At 39.0% G+C, this 27620-nt stretch overlaps 2 protein-coding genes across 2 annotated transcripts in view; both read left to right on the forward strand.

Moving 5' to 3' along the window:
* The first annotated feature begins 155 nt into the window (after positions 1 to 155).
* On the forward strand, positions 156 to 4152 carry ndufb5 (NADH:ubiquinone oxidoreductase subunit B5). The gene is made up of 6 exons (XM_074668443.1): positions 156 to 304; positions 887 to 969; positions 1451 to 1517; positions 1652 to 1713; positions 1928 to 2034; positions 3939 to 4152. The coding sequence occupies exons 1-6, from the start codon at positions 187 to 189 to the stop codon at positions 4057 to 4059; spliced, it is 558 nt and encodes a 185-aa protein (XP_074524544.1). The 5' UTR covers positions 156 to 186; the 3' UTR covers positions 4060 to 4152.
* Positions 4153 to 4974: 822 nt separating this feature from the next.
* Positions 4975 to 27620, forward strand: part of usp13 (ubiquitin specific peptidase 13) — a 31247-nt gene continuing 8601 nt past the window's right edge. Inside the window, exons 1-17 of the mRNA XM_074667545.1 lie at positions 4975 to 5369; positions 7544 to 7669; positions 10200 to 10260; positions 12618 to 12739; positions 13306 to 13448; positions 13917 to 14101; positions 14475 to 14572; positions 14680 to 14870; positions 15325 to 15396; positions 16875 to 16968; positions 18227 to 18352; positions 20915 to 21068; positions 21365 to 21539; positions 21675 to 21763; positions 22051 to 22173; positions 24912 to 24935; positions 25316 to 25459. Of these exons, the coding sequence (XP_074523646.1) occupies positions 5259 to 5369; positions 7544 to 7669; positions 10200 to 10260; positions 12618 to 12739; positions 13306 to 13448; positions 13917 to 14101; positions 14475 to 14572; positions 14680 to 14870; positions 15325 to 15396; positions 16875 to 16968; positions 18227 to 18352; positions 20915 to 21068; positions 21365 to 21539; positions 21675 to 21763; positions 22051 to 22173; positions 24912 to 24935; positions 25316 to 25459 (2038 nt within the window). The 5' untranslated portion in view covers positions 4975 to 5258. The remainder of the gene's footprint in view (positions 5370 to 7543; positions 7670 to 10199; positions 10261 to 12617; positions 12740 to 13305; positions 13449 to 13916; positions 14102 to 14474; positions 14573 to 14679; positions 14871 to 15324; positions 15397 to 16874; positions 16969 to 18226; positions 18353 to 20914; positions 21069 to 21364; positions 21540 to 21674; positions 21764 to 22050; positions 22174 to 24911; positions 24936 to 25315; positions 25460 to 27620) is intronic.

A 27620-nucleotide genomic window follows, 5' to 3' on the forward strand; every position in this document is an offset into this window, starting at 1 on the left:
TTTATACCTTTCGTATGGTTATCATATATTGGATATTTAAGTTTCACAATTTGTATCCGAAATAAAAATTATTGCACTCTGATAAGTAATAACTTTCTGTGCCCTCATCAAACATGGCGACTTTAGCTTCACTTAGCTTATCAACCAATCACAGACACCGTTGTAAAGCGTGTTCCCTCAGTAGCGATGGTGGGAATGAGTGTTCTCAGGTCTGCTGCTGCGTTTGCAGCCAGACTGAGTCCCTTAAAATCTGGAAATGCCGCGGCGAATTTTCTTGGCCGAACGCTCCAGCGAACAGATAAAGGTAAGAGCCTTTCAGACTGTTGTTATATTAAAGTTTTTGGCTCTAAAGGTGGCCGACTCTTGTATGACCTTGCGTCCGGCTTGTTAGCTTTGAGCTAGCTAGCTCGTAACGTACTGTCATCATGAAGTAGAAAGTAAATTATTTATCTTATACATGTAGTCTTTTGTAAGATGTAATAGTATTTCTCATTATGTGTACAATGGAAATACTGTATTGCGAAATTATGGGCTAGTTTCTTGATGTACACTTCACCACAATATAACACATCATATGTGTTTTGTTGTTGTTTTTTACTCAGAGGACATCTGATTTAGTTTTCAAAACACCATCAATCCATGAAAACCGAGGCACAAAATCGCAACGTAAATTAAACAGTGTGCTTACCCTTGGTGTTTGTCATTAATCTAAGAGCCTAGATTCTAGTTTTATATAACGCATACTAGCAGTGTAAAGTGCTTTGAGCGGTCAGAAGGACTAGATAAGCGCTGTATAAACAGTCCATCTCATTACTTTCATCATGAGACGCTCAGATGGTAAACGTAAGTTCATGTTAATAACAATTTCTCTTGTTTTGGTTTGTAGTGGCTGTTCGCTGGGGCAGTGGAAAGAAATATTTTTTCATGAAACCCTCTCAGTTCTATGACCGGAGATTTCTGGCCTTATTGGTAAGTACTGGGACAAACTCTTGATCATTTGCAGTGGGGATGCAAATTAGGGGTCGAATTAGTTTTAATTGGGGGAGTGAAGTGAGTAGTTGATAAAAATAATGCGCACAGCAGTCAGTCTTTATAATATGTGCATCTATTTTAACTACCAGTCACATATTGATTAAAGTACATGTTTATCCATACTTTTGTTCTAAAAACATTTAATTTTTAGCAATGCAATAAGTCTGTACACTTAGGTGGCTCATTTTCCAGTAGACCTTACATGGAGCTAGAAATTAAAAATCCAAGTGCCACAATAAGATAAAGTTAGGCTCTGCTAACCTCTGATCGCTTCTGCTGTATTGGAGTGAAATATAATAAATAAAAGTCTTTTGGATAAATGTAAACCACACTGGCGTTGAAGTTCCAGTTATCCATTGTATCTTGGATTGTTTTGAAAAGTTCTGAATTTGTTTTAATGTGGTGTCTTTTGCTCCAGAGATCTTATCTCTTTCTGACAACCGCCCCTGCGATTATCTTCATCACAGGTGTGAATATCATCGTAGGTAAGTGAACTGAAAATAGACTTGTTTTAGTGCTTCTCTGGGATCATTAGATAATGGATCTTCATGTAATAATTTATTTTTATGGAAAATTTTAACAAACTTTGATTTTAATCTGTGCTGGTTGTGTTGAAAAGGTGAGGCAGAGCTGGTTGAAATTCCTGAGGGCTATGAACCTGAGCACTGGGAGTACTATAAGGTATGTTTTTAACTGTCACTAACCTGCACCTTTCTGCAGGGAGAGATGAGAGCTTAAGCATGTGTTCACTTGTGACCTGGATATTACAGTACTCATGGGTTTCATCATTTTGAAACTCAATGGTTTCTAAGTTCAGCTGAACAATGATCACTGATACATACATTTCTTTTCTTTGATAGAATAATTCTAAATTGTCCTTGTTCTGTCATTGCAGCACCCTATCACAAGGGGGATTGTACGGCTCTTCTACGAATCACCTGTGAAGGACTATGAAAAGATGCTAGCTGCAGTCCACATCGAGAAAGAAAAGGCAGACCTGAGGTGAGTGTCAATACTGGCCTTGTGTTTTGTAGCTTGTGCAAGGTACATGGGCAATAGTACTCTTCTTCCACTACAGTCAGTGAACTGTAATTTTTTTAAAGTCAGAATCTGATCTTCTTTTTTAATTCAATTACTGTATTGACCTGAAAATAGGACAACCCCAATTATAAGATGACCCCTCTCTTTTCAAGACTAACCTTCAGAAAAAGACTGATAACCAAAATTTACTATGTATATTTTCTTTATTGAAATTCTGACACAATTTTTGCAATAATAGTTAGGGACTGCTTTTATTTTTGGCTTTAAATACAATCACTGTTTGAAATGTAATTCTGATGACAGCTCTGGTAATGGACATGCCTTCATTTTGTTCCTTAATAACAAACGAACGTCTTTCTGTCAGTCTCCTGATAATGGTCACTTTTAGGAGCACGATAAGCTTTCTGTTATAGCTCGCATTTTTGGACCGTCTTTATGGAGGTGCAATCTTTGGACATTACACTCCGTAACTCCATGGTTTTTGCTACCTGACAGTTGTGTTATATCTGCTGCATTGACTGTCATTATCTGAAAATTAGCACCATAACTCTGCCTCAGTTGTCTGTTAACTTGCTCAACTTTTTGGTCCACTGCTCTGGACAATCAGTGCCTTGTCTCTCACCTCCTGTCCATAGCCCCTGTCACTGTGTCTCTGCTGTGATTGACTGATCACTACAGCCACCATGAGGTCACTGGCTGTATAACAAGTTGGCGCTCTCTGCTGTTGTGGTCGTGAAGCGACCCTTGACAACTATCAGCACAGTTCCAATCTTATTTGATTGAAAATCATTGAACAATACCTGTGAAACAAAAAAATCTTTATGTTTTAACTTCAACAACCAATAAAGTGTCCTGAGTTTTAGGTCTCAGAGCAAAACACACAATGGCTGGCTGTCAGACCTTCCTGGAGGTACATGATATCAGTTTCATATGTAAGGATGGGCAGATCACAGATCCCCCAAAATTAAGGAAATCAGCACCAATCGATCGGTGCATGTCTAAAAAAGAAAACCTTATCTTTTATTCGGGTCAATACAGTAGCTATGAATGCTTGAGTTATCAAGACATAAATACACAGATTTGTAAAATATAAAGTCTGATTACTGTGATCTTAAGGCTGGTACACATGACAGGATTCTCCAAAACTTCATGTTTATTCCAAATCTCGGGTAGTAAAACTTGACCTCGGTGTAAACAAACATGGCGGACGTACAGGAAAAGCAAAGATGTTTGTTTTTGGACTCTAGAATTTCGAAAAAACACACAAAAGAATAGAAAAGGTTGTGCATACAGCGGGTAAAAGGGCTGTATGAATAACAATGCAAGTTGGAGGTGAGTAAAATCGTTTTTAATTATTACAGATAGATTTCTTACTTCCTCTTCACTCAGTTAGCTGAGTCAGCTTGCGTCTTGATTGGCTTTGCTCTGGTACGCGTGACATTACACACTGTACCTGCTCGGCTCCTCTTGGAGGGCCCCACACACTACAGGGTTTTTAGTCGCAAATATCAAACATGTTCATTACCTACGATCTCTGATCCGGAGGCCTTCCGAGCAGCTACGACCAGAAGAAATCACTCTTAACACACCCCACACCACAGGAAAATCACACATGATGTCATCAGACAATTGGGCCTTTGCTGGCTTTGATCAAAAGAGGGAGATCAGGACAAAAATCAGCCTGATTATCCTGTAGTAAATACTCACCTTCAAAAAGAGAAGTGATGATACTTTAGGCTTCCTGGTTTTAATAAAAGGAAACAAAACTTGTTGTTTAATACACTATTTTAGGATTCACAACTTACTTGTATTGCTTTCCTAAAGCACCATTGTACTATTTCTCTGTTTTTTTTGTTCCAAAACAGACTGACTCAGCTGGAGGTGCGTCAACATATGAGGCAAAAGGGAGACGGACCCTGGTTCCATGTGGAGACCATCAACAAGGAACTCATCGACTACAGCCCTAAGTCGTCACCTGACCATTAATTTGTATCAGCCATTGGTACATGAGGCGATCAAAATCTATGTTTGTAAATTTTCCCTCTTATTGCGTAAATAAAGTATCTATGTGTACTATGACATTTTGCTCTGGTCCAGTGGTTTTTTTTGTTTTATTCTGCAAAAAATTGTCATTTACATCTTTGTAGTTTATGCTGTAGGATAATGTAAAACAATGTGCCTCTGAAGGTATTTTAGACACTTTTGTGGTACTCCACATCTTCTTGAAGTAGAATGATAAACAGAGCATCTGTTTTGTTTATCAATGTATACGAATGAAAAATGCATGCAAATGTGAAATTTTGGCTGAGTGACAAACACATGCAGCATTTCAATCCATGTGTCCAAGTATTTTTTTTTATCACTTTTGCCACCCCCCCTCTGTTTTGAGATTAATTTGACTACACTGTACATGGGAAAACTTGTCCACATAAGGCATGATACCATTTTTGTTTGTCATTTTTATGTTTGCAGTTACCGTGGGTGTCCACTCGGTGGCAGTATTTTTAAAGAGAAATATTCGTAGACAATACAAAGAGCCTCATTGTTCTAGAAATCACGTTATGATTTTATATACAGCGCCTAAAGTTTGCATCCCGTATAAAAGCGGAAAACAGGAGGCGCACATTTTTCCGTTACAGTCCCACACAGAAATGTAATGTCTTGTCTAGATATAAAATCTTTATACAGAGAAATGACATCCTTGGATGGACTCGTCGGCCGCTGAAACAAGCAGCTTTGTGAAATAAATGATCTCACACTTGGGCTTTTCCTGAATCTCAGAAGAAGAAAAAACATGGTGTAGTAAGCGTGGGTGGCTTTCATAGACAGTATAAAACGTGGCTTTATGAATCATGCTCGGAGGTGGGAGGGGCCCTGCTGGTAACATCCCTGTGTACAGAGAGGCTCAGCACAGCCAGCACTAACGTTGTAATATCTGCGCAGGTCAAAGCTTTTATGCTAGAAAATGAAAACAGAGCAAGAGCAGCATCTATGCGCAGCCCTCCGTGTAGCAGCCGCCAGCTAACCTCCACCCCTCTGTCATTTTATTTTTATGTTTTTTAGCGTCACATCCCCCTGGCCGGAGGAATGTAGAGACGGAGAGCTTTAAAAATAGCATCCTCTCCTCTGACAGCGCTGCTCCAGTGGCTCTGCAGCACTGTGGTGCGAGAAGCAGGAATGCGAAGATGGCTACAGACCTAGGAGAGCTGCTGGTCCCGTTCATGCCCACCATCAGAGTGCCCAGGACAGGAGACAGGGTTTTTAAGAGCGAGTGCACCTTTTCCTTCGACACTCCCGTAAGTGACAGTCTGAAGACAGACACATTAACGGTCGTTCGCGCGCGCTCCGTTGCCCGGGCGGGTTGTTAAATGTTGTGGCAGACAGACAGTCTGACAGCGTGATACGTCTTCATCAACACAACACTCCTTAACCTGTGAGAGAGAAGTGTCATTTATGTGCCTACATGGCTCCATTTTCGTGAACTTGAAGGCAAATTAAATAATTAAATGTTGTTTACATCTCACAGGGGAAGCATGGAGGCTTTCCCCTGTAAGCAGGGGGGAGGGCTAGACTGTCCAGTCCATATCCGAATACCCACGAAACGCATACTAACACACCTGCTTTTGGCTTTTTATTTGTCTCTAAAGCTTGAGCAGGACTGTGAGGTTAGCTTCAGCTGTTCAGTTACTGTTAAATTAGACTTTACAACCACCAAATGCAATTTCTGTCATCTAAAATGTGTCACGAAATGGACTTAAAAAATTCAGGCGTTTACAACTGGAAGTTTGTAACGTAGAAACCATTTTCTTTCAATATATCGATTTTCGTCCAGGGATGTTGCCTGTTACAGTATTTATTTAGCCTTGAAAATATCAGTTTAAGAAATGATAGATTGTTAAATGCACTGCCTTTTTAAAAAAGTGACAAAGCAAGTATTCAGGCTGCTATTTAGCCTGGTATTGACTAAAATTATGTTTGTATAAAGTGAGTCTCTTGGGCCCTTACACTGAGTCTTATGAGTTACTAGAGAGTGTTATAAAAATCTTGTGACCTAAATGTACAGAGAATTTTCCATTTCTTTTTTCTATATATGGTTAGTGTTTCTTTTATGACAAAAAGAGGAGTGATAGCACTGAAACAGGGGTTATTTAGGATTTTAGCAATGTATATTTCTTTAAACACTAGTTGTTTCAGACACTCTGTAGTTTTTAACCTGCTGTTAAACTTCCTCTGTGCTTCCTGTCTAAGACAGATTTGTCCCGGACAGAAACTGTGATTGTTGGGCTCCCTACATCTTGTTCATTCAACAAAAAAAATACTTTCTCAACTGAAACTGTTTTTAAAGGTGACTCAGCTGTCTGGAGTTCATCATGTTGGCTCGAGGACTGGTTTATTTTTATCCTTGCTCTGTTGAAGCTCGTATGTCACTCTGGGCCACTTAAAGGTTTATCACAGGGGTTCATAGGGGCTGTACTGGTTGTAGAATTAGGTGAGTTTTTAGGGGTTATTCCTAATGTAGTACTTTGTCTTTGACAGCCTTCTCATGAATGTGAAGAGAGGTTTTTTGGTCACAGAAAGTAAAATCTTTAAAGAAGTCTGGCTAGGTTTATCGTTTGCATTTTAAAGCACTGTACATGTGTTTCACTGGTATTATATAGATTCTTTGAATGTTGACAAAATAAACAAAGCATTATTTTTGAGAGACTGTTTTTGATATAATCAGTAAGCTTCAAATGTGGAGTATGATTAATTCATTTTGCATGCACTCACCAACAATATTCAAAGGTAGGAAGTAACTTTGTTTTTAAACAGGAGAATCTGCATTTTTCCTCATGCTAGAAAATCCAAAATACACAGTTCATATAAATGCAACATGGTTTTAGGTAAAAACCAGGCTTTAAAAGCAGACATTTTCTCATAAAACTGTGATTTTTTTTGTTTCTGTGCAAGAGTGCTGGTGCAGAATTCTGGCTGTTTATCAAGAGGCAGAAAGAGACTGTTTGGACAAGAAAGCCTTCTTGGAAAATTCGCTTGCCAAATAGTTGGCACAAATGTCTTAGCATCCTCTCTTCTGTGTATGTTGAGTTAGATCTCAAAAACAGTGCTTTCAAGTGAGAATCACAACAATTTCTTAAGGCTAATGACTCCTCAAAATACTACAGAGCTAGTAAGTTTTTCTCCATGAGATTTACTTGACACTTACTGTTAGTGAGTGATCATTCTAGTCCTAGTTATTTGCTGTGTAATATGAATATAAAACTTATCCAGTGTTTAACACAAGACAAGACATTTTTCGAAGAAATCCTGGAAGTAATATAACCCACTTAATCATGTTTACAGCTAGATTATGTTTCTCTCCAAAATTAAGTTCATGTTACAATGTTTGATTGTGTTAAATATGCTGTTTTGTTTATGGCTGCTGGCTTTATACTGTTGTTGATGGTCACTGTTTGTTTTTCTTTCTTTGCAGGAGTCAGAAGGAGGCCTGTATGTGTGTATGAACACATTCCTGGGCTTTGGAAGAGAACATGTGGAGAGACATTATCGCAAAACAGGACAGAGTGTTTACATGCACCTCAAGCGACACGTCAAAGAGGCAAGTTTACATTGGACTTGTAGTTTTAATTGCACTCCAGCTTCTAGGAGACTTTTATGAGTTGTCTTTCTTAACTCACTTAGACAACAATGCTTTAGGTAGAATATAACAGGCTGTATACATGCATATTTAGTTGTTTTCTTTTACCAGTTTTTTCATCTTCAGGCAGCTTTCAACAGCACAAAAATATATTTTGAAATTAATAGTAGATTAATACTTGACTTGGCTATATTGACAAACTTTATCCACTTTCAGGAAATGATAAAATGTCATTGGCAAAAGCAAAAAGGTGAAAAAGAAATGTGATAAGATTTATTTATAATTTCTGTACATGATCAACTGTTTATAGCACTGCAGATTAAGGGCAAGCAGCGATTTTAACAGCTATAACGTACTGTGGGCAGCTATGAGTGGAAGCTAGCTTATATGTTAGCTTCCACTCATAGCAGTTTTTATACAGAAAACACTGTGAATTACAATTTAGCTAAATATCCTTCCAAAAATATATAACTAGCCATCACAATAAAAGAAGCTGTACATTACTAAGTCTTGAAGATATACTTGTAACTGCTCATACATTTGTTAATACTGCTTACAAATTCTCAGTCCAAGAACCATTTGGCTTTCCATTTGTCTAAACTTCTAGAATACATATGCTAAATCCTGCCAATTTCATGTATACACTGCATGATGACTCAGGTTGTTGACATCATGGCGCTATTATTTGCAATGTGGATGATTCAATTACCCTGGCCTGTCTCGTATGTATATGTAGAGCTGGGAAACTTGGTTATAAACGTTTAATTAGAAAAAACGGGAACTTTTCTTTCAATGGGCTTTCTGCTCTGACTTTCAGACTGAGGCCTGTCAGAGTGTTTGTGGCTAAACTTGATATGTTTCTGTATCTATCTGTTCTGCTCAAATAACAACTCTAACCTTGTACACCCTTGTCTTTGTGTCCATGTTTATGACCTTTGATTTTCTCTTGGTAATTTGGTGTTTATTATGCCATAATGAGACACATATCTCTTGAATTAAACTTAATTGAGAAAGGACAGTCTTGCTAACTTAAAGCAGAAACCTGTGGTGTTAGTTAAAAGTCTGAAAAGATTCCAAGGCAAACTGATGACAGCCATAAAAATACTTATAGACTTCATTAATTTATCAATTATAAATCTTTCCCATAGACTTTGTGTCAGTGTGCACGATGTCACCCAGATACATGATAATGTGCTGTCTTAGAAAACTATGAGACTTGATTGAGGATTAATGAAGATTAGAATTAACTGGGTAGCATATTACTTCTCAAGAAAGCTCCTTGAAAATGATGCAACAAATTACAAAATATGCTTCCATTTCAAGTGTTTTTATAGTTTATAAGTTAGTGAAAATTAGTTTTGATCATAGAAGTACATACATGAACACTTAAAAATTTCAAGTGACAAAATGTGTGGATCTCTGTCGAGGAGTTGGACAGAAAATTATGACAAAATGATGCAAACAACAACCCTGCAAGATAAGTTGAGTCTGAGTCAGAGGCTTTGGATGAAGCTGTGTTTACTTTTGAAATTTGTTTGGTGTTGCAGTTTGGTTGTATTTTATTGCTATACTGTCGGATATTGTCTATTTTTGTATGTGTTACATCAGTTAACCTGTAAAGCGCTCAAAAGACACCCACTTTTTTATAAGCAGTTGTAAACAACCCAGGTGGTTTTCGGCTGCCTTGTTTTCTCTTGGGCTCTAATTGCCCTCAGATAAGCTCTGCTTTGTAAAGAGCTGCTATTTCCATGCCTGGATCCGACCAGAAACAGCTGCTCACATTCTGCAGGCTCCTGTGTCTGCTGTTTTTTCCCCATGAGTTCACTCATCTCAGTCTCGAGTGTGTCAGCATTCTCTGTCTTTCTGTCTGTCTGCTTTCCGCTGTGTCCTCCTCCCTGCAGAGTGAACAGGAAGCAGTCACCTGAACCTTAGAGGGTTTATAAGCCACCGGGCTTGGGCACTGAGTTGTTAAGATACCAAGTTGCAATTTAGCAGATTTACGTTTTAGTGGATGTAAAGGGTGTACTTTATTGATCTTTGCATAAAGGTTTGAAATGATGCTGGTTGGCTCAAAGTTTTTTATCAGATAAAGTTTTCTGGTTTCTTTAAGTTTGCTTTCAGTCTGGAGGGTATATGAGGAAAAAAAGTGAAGGATGATGGCAGACTCTACAAGCAAAGACAGGCCCAAACATGTTGTTACTGTAAATGATATCCATCCAAGTCTACAAATCATACATGCAACTAAAGCAGGTTTACGTATCATTCTTTAATTTTGACCCTGCCATGGTAGGGGGTTTTCCCCTGGTCCTGTAACCTGACCTGGCAACTGGATCGCCCAGAATCTATTTCTAACAAAATGACCACCATCTGGGGAGCATAGAAGTTCTTTTCAGCATCTGACAAAGAGAATCATCAAAGGTGTTATGAGATTATTTTAATATGATGAGGGCTCTTTGATGTAATTCAATTTCCCCTGTCCTGTTTCCCGCAGAAAGCCACAGGAGCTGCAGGAGGTGCTATCCCCAGACGAAGAAATGGAAAAGTGTTTCTAGGTAAGTGAGACACAATGAGAGAAGAAGCAAGATTCTTTACTTAACCTAAACTACATCTTTCTCTGAAGTGAGAGCCTTTTTTGGTATGTCGCTCCCCTTTCTCTGGGAAGGTAACTCCATTCACTGCTCTGTCCTTTCAGAACAAAAACACTGGTCAAAAATTAAACTAAGAAAAAAACCCAAAATAAAATAACGCCCCATATTCTCAGTTTGAAAACAATTCTTTTCAGTAATTAAACCTCGCTTTAATTATATATCATAAACATGAGTTCTGATCTGAGTGACCTTGATGGAGATGTATACAAACTGATGTTAACTGGGAACATCAGGTTTAAGCTACGCCATATACAAACAGATAGATTGGAGTTTGAGTTATTCCTAATCTCTTTGCAGAGTTAAAATGGTGTATAGCTCCATGAATTAACTCGCAAAGGAGCTCAAATACGTAAAAAAGTTCAGCTTTAAAATTTGGATTTAAATTTGGACGTTTATCTCTTATCTCTCTGAATAGGCAAATATTTTGTTGCTGTGATGCTACAGCCAGTAAAATATTACGATATCTGAAAAAAACATTGTGCCCTCTGGGAGTTGGCACATAAAGAGCTGGAAAAATGAAAGTGGCTCAGAAAGACAACACTTCAGCCCTGCATTTACTATTTTATTCTTTGAGTTGATGTTTCGGTTTAAAACTAAATGTGACTTATAACATCTCGTCCCTTCATCTCCTCAGAAAACTGAATCAAAACTCACAGTTTTTGTTTGTTACACTTCTTTGATCCCCAGCAGCCCCTACAGCCTGTCTTTACCCAAAGCGTCAAATACTTCCCATGACCAGACCCCTCCTCCTCCCGCTGCCCCTCCTGTGCTCCAAATATAGTCCATTTATTTGTATATGTGGTTGGTAACTGCTCTAAATCAAAGCCTCCTCCTCTGCATGGGGAGGGGAGGGTTTGTCGCCTGGCCCTCAGCTGCCACCACCTGTCATCCTCCCTTTAGGCTGACACACTTCTACTGCAGCTCTGACGCTGCTCTGAGGGGACCAGGTGTCTTTCTCCCTCCTTCCCTCACTGTTTCTCACTCCTGGCCTTGCTGGGGAGGAATTCCTTCCACCCAGCTTCAGTGTAATTAATGTTCCTGTTTTCATATCAGCCAATGTTTAATCAACTTTGTTTTATTTACCAAATGTCTTTGATCTGACTGCTGCACAACAGGTCAGAACTCAAGCCAAATACCTCCTCTCTTTCTAAAAGACGTTTTTCTGAAGATGTTCTTCCAGGGATGTCCCTCCTCATTGTCCTTTTTAGATGTTTGATGTGACAGCAGGCATGCGTGTGGCCACCGTCATCCCCATACCAGTCCAGTGATTTAATAAAGCCTCTATGTGCCAACGTCAGATGTTACCATGAAAGCAGTGGGCACAATAACAATGTCAGGGATAACCTGTGATCCTGTTTCTCTTGAGTCATTACACAACTTTAGGCTGGAGTGGAAAATAGACTACTTTATATAGAGAGGGATTGTTCACATGAGGCTCTTTTGATTTTGCTCCCAGGATTTTTCAGGCTCAACTTTGGTTTGATACAGATTTGATTTAAGATGAAGTTTCTTAACATTGGTATCACCATAAAAGTTTGAATTATAATTCAGTTTCATGTGAGAAACAGGTTAAAGTCAGCCATCAACTGTTTCAATACCTGGAATTGTACGTTAAACAGCTCAAACACTAAAGACATATAACGGAGCCAAAATGAGAGAAAGATCAGGAAGCTAACTTGTTAAAAAAAAATACTATTTTCTTGATATATGATCATTTTAATGTTCCTGTGATTTATTAGCCAACAGTGAACAAAAATGTTTGGTTTTAGAGGTTTGGTTGGGGATAATAAAAACATGTTTTATATAAATATTTTGGACATTTTTTAAGAACAAGTGTATGGTTTGTATGAATGTGATGAATAAGATATGAATAACAACGGTGCCTGAGATGTTCAGAAGAACCTCTCCTCAGTCCTCCTCAGTAAATCTGGTAATGAGACTGTGTGATGATGAGTGCCTAAATTTAGCTCTGCATGAATAGTTACTAAGCAAGAGTCATCGGCATTAAATGGAGTCATTCTCTCTCTGTTGTGATAAAAGATGCCATTGATGGTTCACTGGCTAATTTGGCTTGTTTGTGCTGCATCCTGGCACAGCAGAAATTACAACGTGGGCGAAAAGTATGAGGAACATAAGAAAGAAAAGACCTCACTCCTAAAAAAGAGAAAAGAAAAAAGAAAAGAAAAGAAAAGAAAAAGCACAAAGAGAATCCTGACACACGTCGATAGCATCTGACTGGATGTTTACTTCCTTCCCTATAGATTTAGAGCTAAACCGTGATTTTAACGGTGAGGACTATGAATACGAAGACGAGGCCAAGCTTGTCATTTTTCCAGACCACTTCGAGATCCCCTTACCAAATATTGAGGAGTTGCCCGCTCTGGTCAGTGAGTTGTTGCTGCATGAGCTCTGTGTGCTTACCTGCATGTTGGTGGGAGACTACACTTAGTGGTTCCCCTGTCTGCGAACAGCTTACTCAGTGAAGACACATAAAGCCTGAAAATAACTGAGATAAGACTTCCCTCAAAGCTTTCATTCGCACAAGTTGTTTTTTCCGGGGAACCACAGGTGCTTGTATCACTTTTGACTGTGTGTCATTGCTGTGAATAAGTCTTGATTTTGGCTTGCCATGGTGTTTGTTGATGTTTATGCATGCTTCCATTTACTTTTGTGTAGGTCATGCATAGTTTGCCTTTGCACCACAGTAGCAATGCAGAGCTGCTCTGTCCTGCTCCTGATAAACTATTTGTCTAGAATAAATCTAGCATGTCTGTTGTCCTGCCATGTTTCTGTTATTTACCACTTAAAGCTAGGATTAGTTTAATGTACAAATGTTCTTTTAAGAGCAAAGAGTTTTATTTATATATTTATTTTAAAGGCTTATCTGTTTCCAATGTGACCTCACTTTCAGGAGTTAATTCACCTTATGCTTTTTCCTCTGATGTTCAGGTGACCATCGCCTGTGACGCAGTGCTCAATGCACCATCAGCCTACAAAAAGCAGGAGCCTGAGTCCTGGGAGGAGGAGATCCAGGTATCCAGACATGCCCGGAGCCTCAGACAGCTGGATAATGGAGTCCGGATTCCACCCAGGTATGACAGATACTGAGCGCCTCTGGTACATCTCAGAGCCATACAATAAGTGGCAATTGTTCAGATTTATGTAACTATCTGGTAAGATGTGGGAGAAGCTACCTTTTAATGATTTCAGGTTTGGTTCATGAGACATATTCAGGGGTTTTCTTACAGCTGGGTGTTTGTTGGGACTAACTTTGAGAGGAGGGCAGAAAATCTTAAATCAGAAAAACAAATGGAGGCTATTACGATTGTTCTCAGATGCTCTATTTCAATTGCACCAAGGATTTTTTTTTCCATTTCTCCCAAAGCCTTATACATTAAAGAGAAAAAAATAACTACAATTCAAAGTCCCTCTCGGGTTTCCAAGTGTCTTTTTGTGAACGTCAATCAGCACTTGTGCTTGTCTCTCATAGCCTATAAAGATTATTTGAAGATGAATTAATAAGAAAGAAAATATGATGTTCTTGCTGTCTTTGCACTCAGTGGCTGGAAGTGTCAAAAGTGCGAGATGAGGGAGAACCTGTGGCTGAACCTGACAGATGGAGCAGTGCTCTGTGGGAAGTGGTTTTTCGATGGGAGTGGAGGAAACGGACATGCTCTGGAGCACTACAGAGGGACCAACTATCCCCTGGCTGTCAAAATGGACACCATCACACCAGATGGAGCAGGTCTGACACACGAGGCGACTGTCAGAGCTGTTTCATGAATCAGAGTCCAAGTTATTGTGTAGTGTTCGCAACAACTGTCCTTCCATCAGTTTTCATTTCGCTGTCTCTAAGAGAACAAACTTCATTGGAAAAGCTCTGTCTTACTTTGCCAGCTCGGTTGGTATCAGTGCTGAAACTGATGAAAGTCTTTGGAAAAGTTAATTTATGATTCTGGCCAACTTATGTGTTCAAATACTGCAACACCATTGGTTTGTATTACATAGTTAAGAGTACAGATTTTTTAATGCCCAAATTTTGCTGTTAGAAAACTAAAACTGTTAAAACTCTGGAGTTATATTTTTCAGTTTGTTTCAACTTAATGTTTTGCTTTCAGATGTCTACTCATTTGAGGAGGAGGAGGCTGTGTTGGACCCCCACATATCAGAACATTTGTCACACTTTGGAATAGACATGCTACAGATGCAGAAAAGAGTGAGTTGTTTGTTAGCTTTGAGCAAACAGTGACAAAAAAAAGCCAAAATAAAAAGCTTCCACTTTCAGTGTTTCATACTGCTCCCTCCCTGTCCCTCAAATTCCAGACAGAAAATGGTCACCACACAGACAATAGTTCCCGGCTGCGGGCCAGTGAATGGGAGGTGATCCAGGAATCTGGGATGAAACTGAAAGCGGTGTTTGGTTCTGGTTACACTGGCATCAAAAATCTGGGAAACAGCTGTTACCTCAGCACAGTGATGCAGGTCCTTTTCAGCATCCCTGACTTCCAGAGGATGTGAGTACACTTCACTTGACTAAAAGAAAGCTCATGTGCATGTTTTTGGTGTTAGACACTTATAATTTTCCACTTTTTTCTTTTTCAATATTAGCCTTAAATATATACATTTTAAGTGTTAGAGCTGATGCTTAAAGGGGACTTACTTAAATAAAGGTTGTTTGGCTTGTGTTTGAGTGTTAGCTATGCTGCATACAGCATTTGGGCAAGTATGGTTTCTGGCACGAGGTCCAATTCTCACAAAGATTTGAGACCTAAAAAGCAAATCTATTTTTTTCCTATTGGTCAGCATGAAAGTAAATTAAACATTTGTACTTTTTAAAAACATCTTTGGGTATTTAAAAAAAATTAAACAAAAGTTTTTTGGACCTTGTTGGTCCTCAGTGGTCCAGGGTTTGTGTTGTCCTAAGTGCTCCCTCTGAGGTGAGTGTGTGACTTGTACTCTGATCTTTAGGTATGTGGGTAATCTTCAGAGGATATTTGACTATTCACCTCTTGACCCCAGCCAGGACTTCGCCACACAAATGTAAGTGACTCCAGAGTTTCGTGATGCAATATGTTATTACGTAAGACAAGGGACGCTTTTCTCCCCAGCTACTGTATGTTTGACGACACAAGGTTGAGAAAATGCTTTGGCTTTGTTTTGAAATACTCAGATATTTTTTTTTAATGTGTTATTCATTTTTAACAAATTCTGAAAATCTTATAAATATTTTTTTAAGGTATGCTGCAGGCATATGGTCTGTTAATCTCATTGTGTCTTAAGCAATACATATGTTGTAAGGTTGATTCTCAACTCAATCTGGGAAAAGGTATTGCTTTTTGTTATGTAAGACTGTGTTGCAATAGGGCAGCGATGCTGTAGCTGTGATGAAAGGTAAGAAGGGTGTAAGCAAGGCAGGGGATAAATATCAGTTATGTGTAGCAATGAACATCTCCTGTTTAGAAGCACACTGCCAGATAAACATGTTCATGAACATTGGCGTTGGTGTTTGATAGTCTGTAATCATATTCAGGTTATTCAGAGAGAAACTCCTAAAGCCCCGGTGGCACAATATAGTAAGAATTGTTGGAATAACAGAATTATCCTGTACTCTGGACTTAATTTTGATAACACTACTTTTTTTTTTGTTTTGTGTTTTTTTTTTTCCACAAAACAAAGTTAATTCAACATCTTGAAAATTTACAGTGCTTTATTAAAAATTAGGACTCAAAAACAACAGTGATGACAAATAATAAAAAAATTCAACACATAAAATAAATAGATAAATATAATTTTTTATTATTATTATTATTATTATTAAATAATAATAATAATAATAATAATAATAATAATAATAATAATAATAATAATAATAATAATAATAAATACATAAAATGAGGTACAATAAGTTATTGGTGGTTCTAAGTCATATTCTGTTTTTTTTTTTTCAATGGGACAAAACTTAAGGAGCTCCAGAATATTACTTTTCAGAATCATTATTCAGTTTTTCTGTATGATACTGTATGACACCCTTTTTTGTACAATTTCAGCAGTTATCAGATAGTAAAAGCCAAAAACATGCAATCTTGGCAAGAGAAAATGTTTTAAATGTAATAAAAAATATGTATTTTCATAACATTTAAAATAAATACAATACAAATTTGTTGAGTGTTCAGTGCTCTTTCCAAATAATGCTTGGTGTTGAGTAATGAATTAACAACCATTGAGGATAAGGATAAGGATAAGGATATTCTGAGAGAGATATACTCCTGAAGACTTTGTTACTTCAGCTATGGAGCTTGGATTAAACAGGAGCGAGCTGTATGGGATAGAAAATCCAGGGTTAACAAGTTAGCAGATCATTCAAATAGACCCCATATAAATTGTCTGAATGTTTAAAGGGTTTTCTAAACCGCAGGCGAAAAAACACTCTCAATGAGTAAAAAGCAACAAACCAAACTAAAAAACATCTGATAAGTTTGTCATTTTTCAATGTTTATTCCTTTGTTTCTGTCCGACAGGGCTAAACTAGGACACGGACTGCTCTCAGGCCAGTACTCCAAACCACCCATGAAATCTGAGCTCATTGAACAGGTGATGAAAGAAGAACACAAGGTATTAAACTGGGTATGTCCAGCTCCCAAACTGGGTCTGTAACTGACATAAGCATGCTAATACTGAGTGTTAGCAAAAATACTTTTTCTCTTAATCACTGAATCTTTGTAGTTGTCAAGGCGGTGTTACAGTTTCACCATCCAAAAGTGAAATGTCATGCCATTATGCACTGAATAATTGTGTTATAAATAAACTGTGATAGAGACAACTGTAAAGATGTTGATCCAAACAAAAGGAAATGTGATTTCTGGAGACACCGTCAAATTTTCTCTTGCTGTGACTTTTTCATCTGGTCTGAAAATACTTGTTTGGCTACTGTCATAAATACAAGTCTCAAATTATTTGCAAGCCCAGCTCTAGGAACAGTTCCAGCAATGTGCCTTGCATTCATTTCTCAACATCATTGCTTAATCTAGTCACTAAAATTAGCTAAATAAGCTGTGCTAAATGAATAATGCTTTTAATTTTTTTAAGAGTTAAATCAAGTTGTTTGATTTCATGTTGGTAAGTCCTATTATACAATTTGAATAGTGATAATATCTATGATAATAACCAAATGTGCCTTAGATTTTTCAACCACATGATACACAGCTGTCAAAAAACTAAGATGAGAGAAAAACCATTAGGGCATACTGGAACCAGCACCAGTTCTCTAAGCTCTGGGCTTCTTTTAAGCCTAAACAGCCACAGTAATTGAAAGGGCAAAGCTGTGAGCCTAGACTTCCTAAATGTGACAGTGGAGTCAGGTTTGGATACGTGTTGACAGCTGGGAAGATGTGGGGGAAGGGTTTAAGCTAGCATGCTATGATTAGTGAATATTATCTTTTTCAATAACATCTGCGGTTTGCTAACTCTATTCCTTGGTCATAGAATTGAAAAGAGAGAGTTGGCTTTTCTGATGTAAAATTGGAGAAATCAGAGTATATCTCAACAAAACACAATGCTAACGGCTGAAAATTTATATTGATTTCCTATTAAGTGTAAATATTAAGTTTTACAAGTAAAACATACTTAACAAATAAGGGTTGCTTTTATCTGCTCAACTAGCTAGATAATGTTAACCCAACTAACTTTCCAGGAACACAGAAGCACTCTTGATTGCTTCATTGTGATAAATCACCATCATGATTAGGAGACCTGTAAATAGCAGCTTGCGTCATGTTTGTTTAAACATTTTCTTTATCATGCAGTAGTTCTTCTAATTCAGGTAAGTTTTCATGCTGTCAGCTTGTGTAACACCCAAATATTCTCATTCCAGCACCAGCAGAAAGGTGTCTCTCCCCGGATGTTGAAGTCCCTGGTGAGCAGAGGACATCCTGAGTTTTCCTCCAACAGACAACAAGATGCTCATGAATTCCTTCTGCACATCATCAACCTGGTGGAGGTGAGTGAAGCTGATCCTCGCTGCCCAGCATAGTTGTCAAACTGGCTATAGACTACTAACATTAATTCGTCATACTGTTTATTTGTATAAGTTTCATATTGGACATGTCAGGTAAAGGTTAATACCTAAAATGTGTGCCCCTGTTTGACCTCCTGACCTTTATTGTACAACAACCACATCAGAAATGTCCCTCAACCAGCAAATCTGGCAGACCAATGACTGCTATTGGTGGCCGATGATGGACTGATTCGGTGTCAACTTAAGGAGTTAAAGCTCCAACTCTATTATTTGCATTAAAAAAAACCTATGAAAAGATGTTACAAATTAGCAAAATTGTCTACTTTAATTCCAGCTCAAAAAAAATTAAAGCTAAATATGACATATCACTAATCTCTGATTTTTTTCTCTTTTAAAACTAGCATCAATACCAGTCTGAAAACTGCCATGAGGGTCGGGCTCCTCTGAGAAAAAAACACTCTTTTAAGAGCGTGCCCTGATTTAATTGACACAAAATTTAGCGACCAGTTTTTAGGGGCTTTTGACGCTAGCCACGTTTACATGGACCCAAATATTCCGCTTGCATTCGGTTTATTTGCTCTAACGAAAAGAATTAAACCTTTGTATACACCTCATTCCGAAAGAAAAGGGCCAATCTGAACTGACACTTAATTAATTAATTAATTAATCGGTTTCACAGGGGTGGACTATTCCTTTCCCAAAACCGATTGAAGTGTAATGTATACACTCAAATGGAAAGTTGTCAGGGTTCAGTCTTTCTGCGCATGCTCAGATATGACGTAAGATGCAACTAGAGATGTTCTTTGATAAATCACGTGATGTTTATGTTTGTTTGCACATGCCCCATTGACTATTTTGTTTGATTATAGCAGGGCATGTAGACCAGAGATTGGAATTTTCCTTTCCATGTATACTATTGTTTTCTGAAAAAAAAGTCATTCAGAAAGATTCCATTCGGAAAGACGAAAAACTCCTCATGTAGCCGTGGCTACAGTTGCACCAGCAGATAGAGTTTGGTGGGTCATCATGGCACTATTAATAGTGGTAACCTTATTTATACACTTACTATGTTTTTTTTAAATTGAAGTAATCACTAAAAAGCTTTGATGGGTGCTGTTAACATCATATTTATTCATTATGTTTGTGAACTCAAATCACCGGGACCAGTTAATGCTATGTATGTAGCATGCTAACGTGCAACATCAATGGGAGCTGTTCAGATTAATTCATTTTTTTGTGATATCCTTGTGCTCTTAAAAAATGGCTGGATTTTTTCTGACCTCTGGCACACATGGACAGCTAGTTGATGGGGAGGGGGGGGGTCTGTTTTTGAGCGTACTGATCCTTGGTTGGTACATACACATGGGGTATTCTGACATGTCTTTCTCAACTGGGACATATTAATAGCTCAGTGCTATCTGTTACACAGGGGGCAGATAATACCACCTATTCTGCCTCAGCCATGATACATGCACCAGCTCCAACCAAACACCTCAATCTACCCCTGTTCACAACACAGCACTCAAACTCTTGGCTGTCTGTAAACCAGAGACTGATTTAGTCATGTAGACATAGATAACGTGACTCAAACTAAATCATCAGCAACATTTTCTCCTGTCTGTGTCAGTCTGTACACTTGGTCTGAGTTAAATTAGAGCTTGTGTATTTCTGTGGCCTCTCAGAATAGAAAGGCTGGGTTGCAGAAAGGCTGCGGTGCAAATGTGTGTGCTAAATTGCTAACCATCCTTCATCACTGTCTTCAGATACACCCAATATGAACTCTAATGACCCCATCTAATCATAAGCAGTGAGTGGACACAGAATCACTCAGGGAAAATTAATGTGCCCGCGATCTGGAAAGAGGTTACACTCTCAGTAATGGTGGGGAAGGCTAATTGAGGTGGCTCCTGAATTGAAGAATTGCAGGTTCAGTGTGAATGACTGTATAAAGAGATGTGGGTCAAACAGCACTTATGTTGAAGTCATGCCAAGAGACTGTAATAGATCCCTGCAAGAATAACTTATCGACAGTTACATTTGAGAGCACAGGCTGTCATGTGTCACAAGAGGTACGTGTTTACAGTACGTGTGACAGCAGACAAGTTGCATGTTACTTTAAATAATTTTGATTAGATTAATACTGTTTTAGTGGCTGCTTGTTGTAACATTTTATTCTCGAGTTTAGTATTCGACAACGAAAAAATTAGTTTGCTATTTGAAATAATTTCTCTATAAGACCTGTGCCAATTGCTGTGTGCATTAGCAGAGAGACAATCTATAAAGTTTCAAAGAAAAGAATAGATAGGTGAGACAAGTAACAGGATGTTTGCCTCTGAAATTACATCCCCACTTCTGATTCTGCAGATGGATAAGTTACCGGCCATTAAATAAAAGAAAAAAAAACTCTGACAGAGAAACCTCTATTTTATGAGCATTGAGCATCTTCTTATGCTCACTCCATGACAAAATGTTGCTTTTCACTAGTTGATGATATTCAAGCTGACCCTCTCACTATACCTGCTTGTTGCTGTGTTTTTTTTTCAGAGGAACAGCGCAGGATCTGAAAACCCGAGTGATGCCTTCCGTTTCCTGGTAGAGGAGCGAGTCCAGTGCTGCCAGACTCGCCGTGTTCGTTACACTCAGCGGGTCGACTACTGCGTCCAGTTGCCAGCGCCCATAGAAGCAGCCACAAACCGAGGTAAATGAACTCCTGCACAACCACACATTAAATGTCTTGTGGCTGCTTGTATTGAGTACAGCTGGTTTTATGCTGGGCTTAAGAGGCACCAGCTGCAGGTCATCCTATGTAAGGGTTCAGATTATGTATAATTTAAGTATTAAATAGGGCAACGTGGTGAAAAAAAAGGCTTTTGTGGAGTGTTGCCGTGTACATGTGCATTAACACCTTGAAACTTTCATCCATACTGAAACCTTTATGTTTTTCATACTTATGGGCAGACTTTAAAGTGTTGGTGTGTGTTTTTGTTCTACCAGAGGAGCTTCTGGCATATGAAGCCAAGCTAAAGGATGCAGAGGAGAACATGCAGGCCCCCCCTGAGCCTGTAAAAGCCCGTATCCCCTTCACTGCCTGCCTGCAGGCCTTAACAGAGCCAGAGAACGTCCCAGACTTCTGGAGCTCAGCGCTACAAGCAAAGTCAGCTGGTGTCAAGTAAGTGGAGGGCTTCCTGCTACTTGGTTTGACACAACTACTTTACATCTTCTAAATGAGAACCTGGCTGTAATTAAAAATATCTTATTCTATTTTTGGAACCATCTTTAATTTTTATTTTATTTTCCTCTGCAGAACTTCCCGCTTCGCTTCCTTCCCAGAGTATTTGATTTTGCAGGTCAAGAAGTTTACTTTCGGGGTTGACTGGGTGCCAAAGAAACTAGGTAACTGTCTACCAAACATCACTAAATCATTTTATTCAATGTTTTTCACTGACTGCCAAAGCTGTCTGAACTTGAGTATTTGAAAAACTCCCCTGCAGAGGGCGCCATAAAACCATAATTCATAACACAAATCCAGCAATAAGTAAAACAGCTTCTGAAGTAAATGTGGTATCCCTCAGGACTATAACAACTAAAGAAGGATTTTAAGTTTTGGCCACAAGACAGATAACTCCCCTAGCTGACATTAGCTTTTTTGCTCAGTTCTTAATTCGTCTCTCCCTGTCCAGACCTGGCCATAGATGTTCCAGACTTTCTAGATCTGAGTCGGATGCGAGCTACAGGGCTGCAGGCGGGTGAGGAGGAGCTTCCTGACCTCATGCCTCCTATTGTGCTACCTGAGGACACCAGAGGTACAGAGAAAGTCCTTTCTAAATTGAAGATGATGAAAACACAGACCTGTATGTGTGCATGTATACACACAAACACACACCTTGACAATGGCATTTTAGCAGGTATGTGCTTACAGCTTGAAGAGCTCACTGTGATTCATCCAAAGCAGGCCACTTTGAGTAAAACTGGTATCATGAAAGGATATCCTAGCCTTTTAATCTGTGATTTTTCAATTTTTTGCTTTATCATTCAACAACAACAAGATAAATAAATTGGGATCTCCTTCTAGTTTTGCCGAAGTTCTGCTGTAATTCGACTGTATTGATTTATTTCTGTAAACCAGAATTCACTAAGAATGATTCCCCACTAGCATTATCTCCCAGGGGGGACTTGCATTGATTTGTCAGAGCCGATACAATCTCTCCTTGGTAGAGTTTTCCTTCTTTTGAATTCAGATAGATAAACATAGCAACACCACTCATAAAAGGAGAAAGTATACATCAAGTTTTACTAAAATAAAGGCTCTGAACAATGTTGCTTTGAAATTTGTGTTGCTTCACAGCTGCTGCCTGTCATCCTTTTCACCAGGTATGGGGGATTTTTGTGACAGAAACAAATGATCTGTGAAATTGTCTCCAATATGATGTTGTGCTCAAAGCCACCCAAGTTTTCTTTTAGAGGCATATTGAATGGGATCTCAGGAGAAAGGCATGCTCAATCAATTACTGAGAAGTTGTCGTGCTCACAGTGGCTAAGCCTGCCAAGTTTTAATGATTTTATGAGATCCTGTTGTAATGCATTTCCCTTGGCTCTGGGTAGAGCAAACTAAAGTCTAGCTAGTGTGTTTTAATTTGTGACGTCTTGTAGCTACAGCTGGGTGTGTGCTGAGTTACATTCTAGTATTATATTCTATACAGAGCAGAAGAGCTGTCTCCTCTGTGATTGCAATTCTCCTTCCACTATTCCTCCTTCTGTTGTTTGCAAAGTTCAGCTACATCAACTGATCAGTGTCCTCCTTAATATTTTAGCAGGCGTGAAGCACAAAGTGTTCTGTACTGTCTCAAGCTCCAAACACAACGCACAAAAAGGGGCCCAAAGAGCATTGCAAAGGCACAGTAGCATCTACAAGCAGGCTGTTCCGGGCTTCACACATTGACAGACTCGGGATGAGTTTTTTTTTTCTAAGAGCTTTACACAATTGTTCAGCTGGCTGCGTCTTTAGACGGGATGCTTTGAGGACAACACTGGAGTCTGAACATGTTTGCCTAAGTGTGCCTTAATATTTTAGGACCGAACGCTACATGCTGTACTTGCTGTCACAGGCCTTTAAACACATGAAATGGTTTCTTTAAGAAGTACATCTACTAAAAACTCACACTCAAACGCACAGTGAATCAACATTTGAAATCGTACAACTTACACTGAGTCTGTGCAGCTATACTGCTCAGCTGCAATGAATTGTTGCATACAAGATGTTTCTAAATTACTTTTTAACTGTGAAAATACCTTGAATTAGACATTTTGTTTCTACAGACAGAAAGGCATTAAAATACATTTTCTAAACATGGATTAATTTTAATTAGGTGATGAATTCTACCAAACCACTGGTCCTCTATATGTAGTAGCCATAAATCATTAGACACCCGTCCTTCTCTAAAAGGCTCCAGTGCTTCTCACTGATTCCACAGCAGATATATTTTTCTTGGGGAATTGTTGGCAGAGAGAATTAAATGTGCACCCCGGATGCTCCAGTCCTTCATGCAGTGATTGCTGGTCAGACTTCCTGCCTTGACAATTTCCCGAGTGTCTTCCCTCACTCTTTACTCCCCCAAATTTCTTGTGTCTCTTCCTGTTATTTTTCTTTATGCTGCATGGACCACCAACAGTTATTTTACACTGTTCTTTAGTGTTAAATAAATGAACATATTAACCCAGTTCTTTTATGAATGGCTTGTGTGCTCAAATGGCTAGGCCAGGGGTGGCCAACCTGTGGCTCGCGAGCCGCATGTGGCTCTTTGCCTTTCGGTGTGTGGCGAGTCGATCCATTCATATATATATATATATATATATATATATATATATATATATATATATATATATATATATATATATATATATATATATATATATATACAAGAGTAGCGGTGTACCGGTCAATCTAAAATTTTGACATACTGATGCCAACATTGGGTTCAGTGTTGATCAATATTTGGGTGTACACATTGATACTTAAGTTTCAGTTTCTCTTCTCTAGTACAAATTTAAACACACTAACAAACAATAAATCTCGCTTTGAAAATTGGAAATGTATTGATTTTCATTTATTGTCATTTCGTTTATGTGTGAGAGGAAGTGTGTTTGTAAGACCACGTGTGTGATGTGGCGCTCTGTAGTACCACAGTAATTTTTGCGGCTCTTGGTCTCTAACTGGTTTGTCACCCCTGGGCCAATGATGCCCTATCCTTGGAGTCTTCTATCAGAAACTTTGTTAAGTGACCTGTCATTCCATGTCACTGGCTTAAAGTAAAATAGTTTTTCATGAATTTTGTTTTAAATCAGGTCAAGGGGTTTCATTAGTTTAGCTAGTGTTTATCTTGTATTGTGTAAATTCTTGTATAATCTATAAAGTAAAACCAAATCAAAGTTTTAATTTCTGTCTTTGTGATTCAATACTCCATTTAGAAAACTACACAAAGCGAGTGATGTGTTTGACCTCAATGTTGGCTGTCACCTGACATATTTTTTCCTTTTTTTTCAGATAACTCCATGGGCTCTTTGGACTGTAAGTGTATTTTCATTCACTCCGAATAATGTACAATTTGTGTTAATTTAAACTTAAGCCTTCTGAAATGTATTTTGGTCTCTAAGCAACAGCCCAGGAGCTAGTCTGTGTCTGCATGAGCAGGTGCTGCACCTGCTCGTAACTTCCAAACAAACTTTGCTTTAGCATGTGGCTGTGCTCATGTCAGCAGGCTCATTTCTCTCCTTGATGAATTATCCCTGGATGAAGAAGCCTCCCCAGGGCTGGTTCTTTGTTTAATGAGGCCCAAAGAGGGAGAGAGAGCCATCAGAGAACTTGTTTGGTTGTGTAAACCTAAAAGTTAGTGTTGAATCAGCAGCGGCTGTGCTTTAGTTATTGATGTGGGTTTATCGTGTCCCTAGCTCCGGAAATAGACGAGGCAGCAGTAATGCAGCTGGCAGAGATGGGCTTCCCGCTCGAGGCCTGCAGGAAGGCGGTTTACTACACAGGCAACATGGGCCCCGAGATGGCCTTCAACTGGATCATAGCCCACATGGAGGAGCCTGGTAAGGACACGTCACTGCATGAAAACATGGTGAACAAATACTCACGCTCAAACTCTTAGCATCATTTTCTTTATTATAAACATACAGTAAACAAGACCTTTTAAGACACATTTAAAAAACATAGCCTCACCCACCCCTCCCCTCCGTGTTCCAAGATCCCGCCCCCCAGCTCGTATGGCCTTCTTCGCCTCCTAACAACACGCCCTCTCTGACAGAGCAAGAAGCTGGCCGGCAGAAAATGTAACAAACAAGACAGTCATCCTCCTTGTAACACACAGTGGTAGCTTTTTCAATTGGACTGGCGCGATCAAAACCATGAATTAGCCGGAGAAGCAGGTCTGATGTTGCCACTGCCAGCTGATCAGGGCAGAGCCGACTGGGCGAGGCTTTACCTTTCTTGGTGTGTCTTCACAATGTTTACAATGCTAAAGATGTGTGGCTACCATATGTTGAAATCTATTGACAGAGCCGACCCGGTCCGACCAGCAGCGTTCAGTCATTAGCCAGTATAGGCACAGACTAACCAGAGTTATTCATCTGACATCTCCCACTGTGGTAAACAAAGTCATTACCTGTTCAACAGAAACTGAGCTGTCTCGGCGTCAGTCTTCAGTCCCAAATGCCTCTGCAGCTTTTTCCACTGGTCGTACGTTTCCCCAATATTCAGTCTCCGTTGGCACCTGTATCGCTCATAATTCTTCCTTGCTTCAGCCTTTTCCTTGAAACTTTTTTGTTTTCTTCCCTTCCCTGTGGAGGGTAACAGTAACAGCTTCCTGGTTTCGTTCTTCTCTGGTTCCATGACGCTTCGGTAGCTGAGCAGCTAGCTGACGTGAGAGGGGTAGTGGGGAAGGACGAGGTGGGACCATGGGCAGTACGGTGCGGAGCAGGGGAGACAGGGGATTGGATGGACTAATGCACAAATTGGAAATGAGGGAAACGGCGGTTCAGATTGGTCAATTACTAAGCCGTTTAGCAGCTGCTGTACTGAATGGATTTTTTTCATTCTTTTTGGTTTTTATATTGCGTAGATCGGACCATAATGGCCTCAAAACTATGTTAATAATAATTACCTAGCTTCAAATTGTAGACCATAGCTTTAACTGGAAGCGGAAATGAGAACATTTAGCCACAACCCAGACCCTCACACAGAATCTCAAACAGTGGTGAGCCTCCTATCTATACTTCAGAGAGACTGAGCCTTTCTCCAGTGCTCTTTTTTAAACCTACTCAAGCTCAAACCTTAGCTGGGAGATGTCCCACCAGCTGCTTCATTTAGCATTTCACTAAAGAAGCATGCATTTTACACAAAACAATAAAAAAATAGCTTCAACAGTGGATATGTTGTATTTTTCTTTCATTGATTTGCAAACCATCAAAATATATTTTAACTGCATTCTAAAAAAGTTTCATCTTTGCTGGAAGTGGATTTAAAGTACTTTGTAGTTTACAAGTGAAAAAGTGGTGAGCTGTTTTTTTTCCTCCCGCTTTTAAAGGGGAGTGATGCAGCACATGCCCAAGCTTTTTTAAATCAAGGTGCTGCATTACTTCACTCAGTGTGACAAGGGGTTAATGACTTTTCCTTTTCAATGAAAGTTGACCTATATGCCAGTAGTGTTAAAAGATTGTAACTGGCCTTAGATATGTAGCTTTACTAGTTGAAAATTGTTGTTGAAGAAGTCTGAGAATCAAATTGAATCCTTAAAAAAGTTCATGAGGGGGCTCTTGTAATCCAAAATCGTTGAGACAAAATAGAAAACAAAAAATAGGACATGGGGAATGTTGGCTACATGTGCGTGAGGGCAAAAAGGGTGACAGCAGCATGGAGAAACCAAAAATACTTGTAACAAATAATCACAACAACAGCTGCTCTGGAAGAGTCCCAGTTTTCAATGAGCTGACTCTCCAGACTTCAAGAGGTGAACATGAGGTATGAGCTCAGGGGCAATAAACAAAGAAAAATAACAGCTCCAAAAGAAAACAGTCACATGGTGTTTTTCTGTAGCAGTCACATAGTGTTTTTCTGAAAGCCAGTAAACTCACATGTGAAGTTTGTTTTGGGCTCAGTTTTCTGCAAAACACTCTGACTCTGCTAATCTGCCAAAAACATTTCTGTGACAGGTATACAAAGCAAAGCAGGCTTATTTCTATGGGACCTTTGAAA

Source organism: Halichoeres trimaculatus, unplaced genomic scaffold (genome assembly GCF_033239565.1).
Source record: "Halichoeres trimaculatus isolate MK-OKI-2021-1 unplaced genomic scaffold, fHalTri1.1 fHalTri1_scaffold_4, whole genome shotgun sequence".
Lineage (NCBI taxonomy): Eukaryota > Metazoa > Chordata > Actinopteri > Labriformes > Labridae > Halichoeres > Halichoeres trimaculatus.